The 12,232-nt window shown below is 52.5% G+C and overlaps 1 protein-coding gene across 5 annotated transcripts in view; it reads right to left on the reverse strand.

Annotated features, from left to right (window-relative positions):
* Window positions 1-12,232, reverse strand: part of LOC111857388 (neogenin-like) — a 70,192-nt gene that overhangs the window by 27,218 nt on the left and 30,742 nt on the right. For all 5 annotated transcript variants that reach the window (XM_072698478.1, XM_023838192.2, XM_023838195.2 and 2 more), the window contains exons 2-4: window positions 9,506-9,829; window positions 3,200-3,475; window positions 2,506-2,656 (exon numbers count right to left, since the gene is read on the reverse strand). In XM_072698478.1, the coding sequence (XP_072554579.1) occupies window positions 2,506-2,656; window positions 3,200-3,475; window positions 9,506-9,829 (751 nt within the window). The remainder of the gene's footprint in view (window positions 1-2,505; window positions 2,657-3,199; window positions 3,476-9,505; window positions 9,830-12,232) is intronic.

Below are 12,232 nucleotides of genomic sequence, written 5' to 3' on the forward strand. Positions count from 1 at the left end.
CTGAGAGACGGAAAGCCATTTTCGCGCAATGTTCCGTGTTTGCCAGCTCCGAGACCCAGGGAAACGTGCAAAATCACACTTTCGAGGAGAGCCTGCGAGTCACAGCAGCGCCCCCTGGGGGCAGAGGCCCGGCCCGCGAAGGTGCGCTGAACCGCGTACACTCACTCTGCAAACATGACCGTCCGTCCCGCGCATCGCTTTCATGCGTAAGTAAATATCATTGCAGTGTGATGACATTTGGGGGGTAGGATGGAGGGGGGGCTTGGGGGCTGAGGCACTGACTTCGATGGTGTGTCAATCTCACAGTCCATACATTATTCATGTTTGCCTGGAAGTGCTGAGGAATTCTATTACAGCCCCAGCCGCTTAATTTTCACCCCTACAGTCCCCCCTCTCCCCCCCCCCCCCGCCACCCCACAGCCTCCTCTGGGTCTGTTCACATCCTTATTACATTCACGCCACGTGACCCTTAGTGCTACAGTGAGGTGAGGTGCTCTTAATGAGACCTTAATGAGAAGCCAATCCCGAAGGCTGTGTAGGCCTACCCTCACCTACCAGCAGATGGCACAGCAATTACCCAAGAGCATTTTACATTAACAGGCTGAAGGTTCGAATTCCAATGGTGGCCTGCTGCTGGACCGCTGAGAAGGATAAACAGACTACTCCAGTAAGTATCTGACTGGGCTGATTAAGGGCGTACTCACGCTTGGCACAGTTGCCCTGTACTGTGGCTGAGAATGATTGTTCCCCCCCCCCCCCTCCCCACTTGCCTGCTGGTCTGTAGTCACATTTAACGCTCCGGGACCGAGAAAGGTTTCATCATCACTGTGTGACTTGTTGTGTTGAAGAAAACATAGGAAGAAAAGCATTATCACACAGCACAATGGAGTAAATGATTAATGTCCTAATTCTGTGGATTATTTGGAGTCGTTTGGGGTGCGATGATGACACATGGCCCTGTTGTAGATTTATTAAGTATACAATGCAGTGATTTTCATTCGTATAAGAAGACAGTCCCATATTTTACCAGATATTTCAGGGTTTTGTGTTGCTGCATCAAGTTGTTCCTTGATACTCTCGTCAGCCTCTGCAGTAGACCAAAGTGATCCCTTTGCCATAATGTTTGTTAAATGTTTGTCGCAGTGACACCTGATCTGTTCCTTCTAGGTCTGGTTGATTTATAGTGTACATGTGTGTGCCAGTCACATGACATGACGTCATGCTCAAGCACGGTTAGCAATCATACTGGAAGTGTACAATGCCCAAGTCCAACTGAACTGTTCCCGGGCCCACCTCTTGAAACAGGCCGGGTGTTAAAAGGGTCAGCTGGGCATTAAAAGGGCCAGATGGGAGTTAAGAGGGTGAGCAAGGTTAAAAGGGACGGTCAGGCATTTAAAGGTCAGACAGGCGTTAAAGGGCCAGCTGGGCGTTAAAGGGCCAGCCGGGCGTTAAAGGGCCAGCCGGGCGTTAAAGGGCCAGCCGGGCGTTAAAGGGCCAGCCGGGCGTTGAAGGGCTAGTCGAGTGTAAAAGGGACAGTCAGGCATTTAAAGATCAGCTGGGCATCAAAGAGTCAGCGGAGTGTTAAAAGGGCCTGACAGATGTCAAAGGGCCAGCCGGGCATTAAATGGGCCAATCAGGTGTTAAAAGGGCCAGTCAGGCATTAAACAGACCAATCGGGTGTTAAAAGGGTCAGCTGGGCATTCTAACTCCTTCGCATTCACCTGCAGAGCAGTGTAGTACTGTAAGCAGGAGGAGCAGTAGTAAAAGTTCCTTTGATCTGTTTTTTTCATGTGACAGGCAGAAATTTCTCCAAGACAAATGAGGATCATTTTTGGCTGAGCTCCCGGATCTGGCACAAGCGTTTTCCCTCCGATTAATATCACTACATCTAACTCTACAGTTCTAATTCAGAACAGCTCTGCACAAGGGGCGCCACTAGTGGGCGCCACTTCAAACTCCCACAGGGACCCTTAAAGACAGGCAGAAAGGCACCTTTGCTTCTGTAATGGGCCACAGACAAACACACAGCCACCCAGCTCCATTTCTCCCTCTGTTCCACAAGCCCCAGGCAAAGCATCAACTCAGACCATCCTGGGTAAAATGCAGGCTGACAGACTGTAACTGATCTCATACCAGTATAAGCAGCATCCCAGTCCAGCCGGCTGGTCAGACTCCAGCCCACTCCCCCCGATAGGCATAGCCAGTGTGGGTCTGTAGGTGTTTGCGAAGGTATTTCACCAGAACGTAGGAAGACCTCCCATTAGAGTTTAACAAAGTGAGTTTATGAAGATCGCTACTGCCCCACTGGGGCATTTAGTCTGCAGGAGACAAGTAGAGGGTATTTAATAAAGCTGCAGTATCAGTCCTGACCACGCCCCCTTGCTGGACGTGATGTATTGCACTTTAAGGTGAAGATTCTTCCAGAACCTTTTATGGGGGTGAAAGGTCACACAGACAGTGCATCCTAAACACAGGCTGAGGCTCAGAGCTCCCGCTTTAGCTTACCTGTCGCTGAGGGGCACATTATCCCGCTGCCAGCGCACACTCGGCCTGGGGTACCCCGCAGCCACGCAGGGCAGCAAGGTGCCCTCCCCAGCGAGGACCGTCACGGACTCCGGCTGTCGCAGGAACTGCAGCTCCCTCTCCGTCCCATCCTCTGCGAAAAGAGCAGGATATTGGCAGCATAAGATATGGCTAAACTAGGAAGAGAGATGCGAGGGTGAGGGGCTGTGGTCATGTGACACCTCCTCAGGTGGGGTGAGGGGCTGTGGTCATGTGATACCTCCTCAGGTGGGGTGAGGGGCTGTGGTCATGTGACATCCTCAAGTGGAGTGTGGAGCTGTGGTCATGTGACACCTCCTCAGGTGGGGTGAGGGGCTGTGGTCATGTGACACCTCCTCAGGTGGGGTGAGGGGCTGTGGTCATGTGATACCTCCTCAGGTGGGGTGAGGGGCTGTGGTCATGTGATACCTCCTCAGGTGGGGTGAGGGGCTGCGGTCATGGGTGCCCTGAGCTCTGGGGTTAACCCTGAATCTATCTCTGATGTTCCAGAGCAAAGTGAGATAATTGTAGACTTCAAGCTCCAATAATCTGATATGTGGTCATCTCACCCAGATCAGCATCCAAACCCCATCCCAGCTGGCAAACTGGACTGGGCCTCGATTCTGTGCCGGCGCAGAGACAGGCCAGCCGTACTCACCTGGGACGACCTGCAGCTCAACCTCCTCGCTGGCTTTGGAAGGCCCCAAGTTCTCCAGCACGCAGCGGTAGCGACCCACATCAGCCTCCGTCGCAGTGCTGACCACCAGGGCTGCGCCCGGCAGCTGCAGCACCCTGGGGCTCAGCTCTAGGGGCTGCCGATCGCGCTCCCAGCGGGTAAAGCGCGCCAGGTCCAGACTGACATCGCAGGTCAGCACCAGGCTGTCGCCATGATGCACTGAAGCCACCTCCGGCTGACTGGAGAATCGGGGAACAGCTGCGGGAAATGAGGGTGGGGAGACAGACATTACATCACTTCCAGAACGACCTATACTCCCACCTAACAGGACCATTCCCCTCCTGTCTGGATGCCGATGATCCATGGGCGACAGGAGCCCCTCGGAGCATCACCATGGCGATAATTAAAACAAAATCTGCTGCCTATTTGTGCTTTTCTTGCTCTTTCATCTCCAAAAGTTAATTACTTTCTGGGTTTCAAGTACCTGCTCTGATATCACGCTTGCATGAACGTCTTTCCGAGAAGGTGGGGTATATGGGGGGGGGGGTCGGTTACATACAAATCAGTGGAGCTCAGATGTTACAGCGTGGGGGAGGGGCGTCTTCTCACTTGCTTGGAGGAGAAAGACAAAACACAGCTGGACGGGTCAGAAACCTCAAATCCAGCTGGGGCTGGCTCTTGGACCCCCCAGTGCATGCTGGTCTCTGACCCAGACAGCGCAGTAGACAGAATTCCCCCTACCCACCATCAGTAGGTGTGGTATTTCTGATCTGACAAATAACCACATTCCTCCCCACAGCCTCTGTCTGAATGGCACTACGCAAATAATGGATTATATTAAACTTAAATCATAAATATTCAATTATGGAAAAGTGCTGAGAGGAGGGGGCCAGATACAGAGTGGGCAGTGAAGAGGCTGCCAGAAATCGCCACAGCAACAGTGAAAGTCGACACAGCTCTCCAGAATGGTGACGCGCATCAGGGATGGTGCTGCTGTGGGGGCCACATGCCAGATCCCACGCCAAGCGAGGCCCTACCCCCCCAAACCGCAGGGAGCAGGCTGACATCTGTCACCTCACTGGCATCTCAGGATAGATCCAGGAAACTAGAGCCAGCCCCAGTGCAGGGGAGTCCATAGCAGGACGGGCGGCAGCCTCAGAAGAGACCAATCACCCCCCAGGTGTGCCCAGGGATCTGGCAAGGCTCTTCAGACAAAAGTAATCAACACCAAATCACACCCCAGCTCTACAGATTAGGGAGCGAGCAGAGATGTCCAGACATGACTAATCAACACCAAATCACAGCCCAACCCTGCAGATTAGGGAGTGAGCAGAGATGTCCAGACAAGATGAATCAACGCCAGATCAGAGCCCTTAACTGCAGACTCAGGTGCAGAGCTGGTGTTCAAACAAGACTAATCAGCACAGAATTACAGCCACTTTCTGCAGAGTAACCAGTGAGTCTAACATAGAGCAAGAAAAAGGGGCAAGAAAAGACTGGAGATGCACAAGGCAGGAAACCACCACCCAGCACTGCAAGGGTTTGGGAAGGGGATGCATGTCAGTCTGGTTTCCCCAGAAACCCCACTGTGGTGGTCAGGACTGAACCCCGATTATGTTTGCTGAGTGCAGCAGAAGCTGTGCAGAGGTGACTGCACTGACTTCACAAACCAGTGAGGGGTCATCTGTACATTTGTGCCCGTGTGTGTGCGTGTGCGTGCAAAACCCGAGTGTGACGACACCTCATACACGTGAAATTGAGCTGCAGTCATAAACACTGCTGCTGATGCGATCCCTGGCCATGGCATGACTGTGCACTAATCTCCCCCCCCCCTCCATCACCTCCCCACACTTTCTCTCCTCTTGGAGGTCGGTTCAAGGCATCAAGTCTCTGGTTACCAGATGCCAAGAAAGCCAGTACACCCCCCCTCCCCAGGCTGTGATCCCAGTGGCCAGGCGGGTCCCCCTTTCACAGGCAGCCCACTCAGGCTGTACAGACACCCCCGAAGCACATACTGCACTCCTCTGGGGGCAGCTGGGGGCTCCTGGAGGCTGCGGCAGGTACTGACAGCCCTGGCACAGAAGAAATTTCGTGTGGGACAAATCAGTCTAAGTGACGGGGGGCGGCTAGACAGTTGGCCCCTATGCTCCCCAGTGACACCCATTTGGACACGCCTCCCCCCCCAGGGATACCCCCTTGTGGAGACACTCAGCCAACATTTGAAGACAACTCCCCCCCAAGCAACACTCCATTGGAACACCCCCCCCCCCAGGGACAGCAAAGCCTCCTTTCGGACACGCTTGGTGCTGAAAGGGGCCGGCATGTTCAACGTGGCAGATCAAGCTGCCGTCAGCCTGAGAGAAAGCACTGGGTCGGCCTCCGCTACCAGAGCAGACACAGAGAGAGACGAACAGAGAGACAGACTGAGAGCAGCGGGAGAGACAGAAACAGTGAAAGCAGACAGGGTAAGACAGACATACAGGAAAGAAAAAACTAACTGGCACACAAAACAGAACATGCAAAAAAAACATGCATTCAAAAATGTGAACATCTCTCTCTCTCTCTCTCACACACACACACATACAATATTTGTATTCATATCTTCGTGGGGACTCCCCATTCATTTCAATGGCAATCTTAACCCCTACCCAGCCTTAACTTATACCAAACAAAATTGATTGCAGTGTCACAGATTTTTTATAAAATTCAGTTTCCCCTTGTGGAGACCAAAACGGTGATCCTCATAATGTCAAAATAACTGGTTTTAATCACATAATTTGGACTTTGGGTCCCCACAATGTAATATATACATGACCACATTCACACACACAGTCACACATTCACACTCACACACACTCACACGCAAATGTTATTTCAAAATGACCCCCAGGGCTAACAAGCAGGTCTAAGCAGTAGATAGCTGCCATTTCTGAAAGCCACTGTCTGGGTGTGAACCAAATACCAGTGTCACATCGGGGCGCCCGATGAAATATTTAAAAGGACAATCAAAAAAACGCAGATTCATCAGGATGCTGCAGGCTCTCGCTCCTGCTAGATATTAGCTTGACATGTTTTATCTCCATTTTTTTAAACCCCCCCCCCCCCACAACCCGTCAGGCCAAAAATAGCTCCTGGGAACACTTTCCCCCTGCGCTGCAGGGAAACACATTACAGGCAAATCACACCTTGACAATTTTATCTGTGAGAAATTGTTTTCCAAAAAAAGCCCTTTTTTCCATGTAACACTTCACAAGCAAGCTTGTCATTTCCATAAGAAAGCAGAGTGAATCTCCTGAAATCCCCGCGCAGACCTGCCGGCCGGGCGGACCCAGCTGGGGCACCGCAGAGCGCACATGAATCACACGTCTGATTCAGTGGCTCCCGCCGTAGCAGAATTTAATATCGATAACGAAGGCGGAGCAGGTCGCCTCCGACCGGGCTCAGGGAGCACAGATGCCGGAGTCCGCAGACCACCTGTGCCACGGCAGAGGGCGTCTGCCGTCTTCAGAGGCTTTCCGAAAACACCCCCACCCCGAGCTTTGGGGCTTCTGAAAGTGTCTCTGAACGTAAACGTAATTTCACTCTGCATCTCTGGTGGGTTTCACGGGGAGGGGGGCATTTATGGCACTTTGGCAGAGCCCACCCAACTCCCTCCTCGGGGAACGAGAACTGGCAACACGGCGCGTCTGATTCTTATGGGCCTGCAGCACCTGTGTCCCTTAGATTGGTCTGAGGGAGGAGAAGGCACGAGAGAGAGAGAGAGAGAGAGAGAGAGAATGATGAGAACAACAAAGAGAAAGAGTTGTGAAAAGGCAGTGAGAGACAGAGAGCAAGGGAGAAGGAGAGAAGGTGATAATGAGACAGATAGAACAACTAAGGGTCCCTGATTGAACTGGGTTGGAATAAAACACAGCTCAGTGGCACCCCCAGTGGTCAGAAAGGGAGATGTTTACCATTTAAGCTGATGAGGATGAGGGTGAGGAAGGGCAGCCTAGACCCTCGGAACCCCCATGACGGCCACTCTGGAGCCTCTGATGGCTGGCGGAGATCCCTCTCCAGGCCCTGCATTGATCCCGCCTCACCCTACCATCACGGTTTCACTCTAAGGTTGTCCGGTTTCATTTCAACTCCCGCTCGTTAGAAGATTGAACGCCCTCATTAGATATGCGTGTGGCTCTGAGCATGCTGGGTAATTATGGGACTGATTACACATTACCGCTCCTCATTTCTGCACATTCATCTTCCTCATCCGCTAACCGGCGTGCACTGAGGCTACACACTCGGGCCACTCCGAGAGGAGGGAGTGAGTGAAGCAGCGTGACAGGTAGAGGGCGTAGCGGTGAAAGGGCTCTGCTGAATGGTTTAGCAGCAGAGAAATTTGCACAGCACGTACAAAACAAAAGCATCTCAAAGTTAGGCTTTCTTCCAAATCGCCACAAAAATTACTTCTGTTGATGGCCTTGGGTGTGACCTGCAGGGTTTGGGTTCAGTTCCCCTCCTCCACCAGACTGTATCGGGTTCTTAACCCAGAGCTGTTATAGTACCACAGTTTTACTTTTTACATATTCTTCATCATTTTGCAGTGTGTGTATGTGTGCAATGAGTGTGTGCATTGTCCTGTGTGCGCGTGTGTGCAGTGAGGGAGTGAGAGAATGTGTGTGCAGTGAGCGAGTGTGTGTGAACATGTGCATAGTGAGTGTGTGTTTGCACAATCCTGTGTGCCTGGTGAGTGTGTGCACACAGTCCTGTGTGTGTACAGTGGTAGGACACAGTGCCCACCTCCTCCCTACTACAGTGAATTGCTTTTATCTCCATTCCCAACCTTATTCCCAGCCCATATTGTCCCTGCGAGGAACCTAACCTGTGGTGTTGAGCACAGACTCCCCATTTCATACCATCTCATCGGGAGGGGGGGGGGCTGTCACTTTAAGTGGTGTGGAGGCCATCACCATGACAACGACCCACCTCCCCTTCAGACGCGTGCAAACAGAGCGATAAGACTGAAGGGCAGACAGGGCCTGTCCATCACAGTGTGGCGTCAACAGGGACGCAGGCGGACCAAGGGGGGGGGGGGCACAGGCACACACATGAAGGAAGACCTCCATTTGCCAGAGGGGAGACAGATAAAGAGAGATGAACGGATGGACAGAAAGAGACAGACAGACAAATGGAGAGAGAGACAGAGAGGAAGACAGACAGACAGGGAGACAGAGACAGACAGGGAGACAGAGAAGGACAGACAGATAGGGAGACATAGACAGAAAGGGAGACAGAGACAGAGAGACAGAGACAGGGAGACAGAGACAGAAAGACAGACAGGGAGACAGAGACAGGGAGACAGACAGGGAGGCAGAGATAGAGAGAGACAGGGAGACAGAGACAAAGAGACAGAGACAGACAGGGAGACAGAGACACAGAGAGACAGAGATAGAGAGACAGAGATAGAGAGACAGAGAGAGACAGAGATAGAGAGACAGACAGAGAGACAGAGACAAAGAGACAGAGACAGACAGGGAGACAGAGACAGAGAAACAGAGAGACAGATATAGAGAGACAGACAGAGAGACAGAGATAGAGAGACAGACAGGGAGACAGAGACAGAGAAACAGAGAGACAGAGATAGAGAGACAGACAGGGAGACAGAGACACAGAGAGACAGAGATAGAGAGACAGACAGAGAGACAGAGATAGAGAGACAGACAGAGAGACAGACAGAGAGACAGACAGAGAGACAGAGATAGAGAGACAGACAGAGAGACTTGCCAAGCAGAGGGGTCTGACTGGGCAGAACCGCTCCTCTATTGTCTCATGTCTTTATTAAGGAGCTGCTTTGGGGGGGGCGGGGTACCCCGCAGGGCTGACGTTTCCTGCATGCTGTGAGACACAGACAGTAATGGATCCAGGGGATTCGCCACCAGAGCCTTGCAGGGGCCCAAGCAGAAAGGACTTTGAGAAGAATGACATAGTCGCTGGGCACTTCATGAAACATTTAAGCAAAAAAATCCCAAATGGGGATGAAGGACTTAAATCCGCTGGCTGAATAATTTCAAGGGAGCAGACCATTACGGGATTTCAGTGGTAATGGTGGCAAATTGCTGCAGACGAGGTTATTTTCTGCAATGATTAATTATGGAGACTAAGGCAGTCTGAAAGCAGTGGAAGCCCCCCCCCCCCCACAGAGGAACAGTTTACATGAGAAAAAAGAACCTTCTGGGTACCGAGCATTACTCCCCGAGTAATGCAATGAGAGAGTTGCCATCATGTCGACCATGCCTGCAGTACCCTTACCGGCCACCGTGAGGCGTGCTGTGCGGCTGCCGATGGAGCCCAGGCCATCGATGGAGGCCACGCACTGGTAGACACCCTCGTCGGGCTTGTTGTTCTTGCCGTGCAGCACACCAGAGATGAGCAGCGAGCCGTCAGGGAGCAGCTGCCGCCGATCGTCGGTCGCAGGGTCGAGGATGGCGCCATCCTTCCTCCACTCGATGCGTGGGGGTGTCCCCCAGTCACTGTGCGCCGAGCAGTTGAGCAGGGCGTGGCCGCCCCGCACGGTCACTGTGTCCGCAGGCTCAGCCGAGAACCAGAAGGCGGTAAAGGAGCGAGGAGACACACCTGTGGGAGGACAGAGGGACGGGGGGGAGGAGCAGTGGCATTTACAAGGAGCTCTACACTAATTATCACACAAACATGTTGCTTATTTAGGAGATGCTGAAGCATGAGTTCTGCTAACCAGCTAGCTAGCTATGATCTTCTAACCCTACTCACTGGATATATATATTTTTAAGGATCGGACACCCCAGCTCACCAAGTCTGTCCCTTAACTTCGGGTATTTGTTTCCTTAAACTTCTCACTCGCATAAAAAAAAAAAAAAAAAAAATCCCAGACCAAATATTTTGAGTATGTACACCATATAGGGCGTGCCTGCAATGTCTGCGGCGACAGCAAACCGGCGTCTTCGAGGGGCTCTTGTGATGCGGGGAGGAGATGCAGAGAGAACAGAAAGCTAACGCCGCTCTCGAGAAGCGCGGAACGCCGGGAAACCCCGACCTCACCATACAAAGTCAGCAGTTTTCCGGAAAAGCCCGCTGTCCTAGACGACGCCTACCCCGAGACACGGGAGTCTCAAATGCACCCGGAGCCGGTGCTGCGTTTACGCACGTGCGGAGCGAACGGCACCAGCCGCGACGACCGGGCGATCTCAACCAGCGGCATGCAGGTGTGTCACAGGCCACTGGAGGGCGCCAGGACTGACTCTGCCCATTTGGCTGGACAACGTGTTTGACCGGATACGGGTGGGTGGAGCCTAGAGGGGAATTCAGGGAAGGGATAAAGCCTCTGAATGAGACACACAACCATGAGGGTTTAGAGTGAAAAAACAGAAAATGAAAAAGCAAACACAGGAGGGAAGAGGGTCGTAGATAAAGAGCCTGTAGTCACAGGAGCGAGGATATCAGAGTCAGACAACTGACAGATGGGTCTCAGTCTGGGAGATGCTTTTCTTCACAAGAAATCCATTAGCATCTGATGGTAGGACTTTTAGAGAGCACTCTCTGGACACACGAAAATTAAAGAAACTATCTAGAACATTCTCTCTTGTACAGGAGAGTTTCAGCATCGGCGGTGATGTGGAATGGTGACAGAGGATGGCGATCTTTGAGAAACCGGGCACAGAGCCTGAGCGAATCACAGCCCAAAGTGGCCCGGCCAGTCCTGAGGTGCGGGCTGTGGCCTCTGGGGGGGGGTGGGGGTTAGTCCAGTGTTAGTGTTAGTCCAGCAGACACAAAATACAAATCCTGGCATGTGTGTTAGTGTTAAGTGTTGAGCTCAGATGATCCAGGCTGATTGCAGTGGGTAAACCCCTCCTCACTCAAACTGGACCCACAGCGGAGCCATAAGAACCCAGGACCGGGAGGAGGATCAGAACCTTCCCCCACTCAACCTGCACTGAAATCCACTGGGGATGTTACTTGACAGCAAATGACTCGAAAGGCCTGCTTCCCGAACAGGCCCGGGATGTGGTCTATTCCAAATGCGGCAGGCTGTCAGATGAAGATGTGACACATCTGACAAACAAACGAGGTGACCTCCCCTCCCCCTGTCTGTCACCCGGCTTCCCCCGCCACGGGGTCCCGATTGGCTGGCCTGCGGTCTACAGCCCCTCCCCCCCCATCCTCTCACCTCCCTGGCTGGTCTCTCCATCTGCCAGCAGACGCCACGCACAGAAACCAACAGGGAGCTGAGAGGGAGGAGGGAATCGAGCCTGAGGGGGGAGGGCCGCTTACTCAGAGCGTGCATCCTCCTCACTTACAAAGAACCACGTGCTCCTCAGCTCAGACTGAACACAGATTAGGTATCTACGGTATATCTTTGTGGGGACTCTTAATTTCTACGGGCATAAACCTAATCCTAACTATGACAACCTTAACCCCAACCCAGCCCTAACCTTAACTACTATTAAGCAAACAAAATTCAAGACTTTCCGCAATTTCAGTTTTGTTATTGCAGTCACAGATTTTTATAAAATTGAGTTTTACCGGAAAAAATGTTCCCGCATGGTTTAAATAGCAGGTTTTTATCACACTGTAGGGACATTTGGTCCTCACGGTGTAATATATACATGCCCAGCTCAGGTGTGTAATTAAGGACCACTACGGCACAAACTGCATCCCGGCAGGGCACCCCCGTGTTCTCCTGCTTGAGCACTGCCCGAGCGAGGGCCACAGCAAAGACCCGATCTGGAGACAGAGAGAGCAAAAGCTTTTAAATTGCAGCCAAGTCCATTTCAGCCAGGGGTGCGGGGATGAGCATCTTGGAGACATGGCTCAACGGGCCAAGAAATCCTCGTGGCGCTCAGCTTGGGGCACAGTTCAAACAGCAGCAGCTTCTCCCTGCCAAAGTGCGGAGAATCGCTCCATTTTCCAGGGCCCTCATCAGACCCAAAGCCCCGGAGTGCCCCGTAACCCCCACCCCGATCAAGACACCCACAGGGGCTGGACGTCGTCAGCCATTTGGCA

Source organism: Paramormyrops kingsleyae, chromosome 13 (genome assembly GCF_048594095.1).
Source record: "Paramormyrops kingsleyae isolate MSU_618 chromosome 13, PKINGS_0.4, whole genome shotgun sequence".
Lineage (NCBI taxonomy): Eukaryota > Metazoa > Chordata > Actinopteri > Osteoglossiformes > Mormyridae > Paramormyrops > Paramormyrops kingsleyae.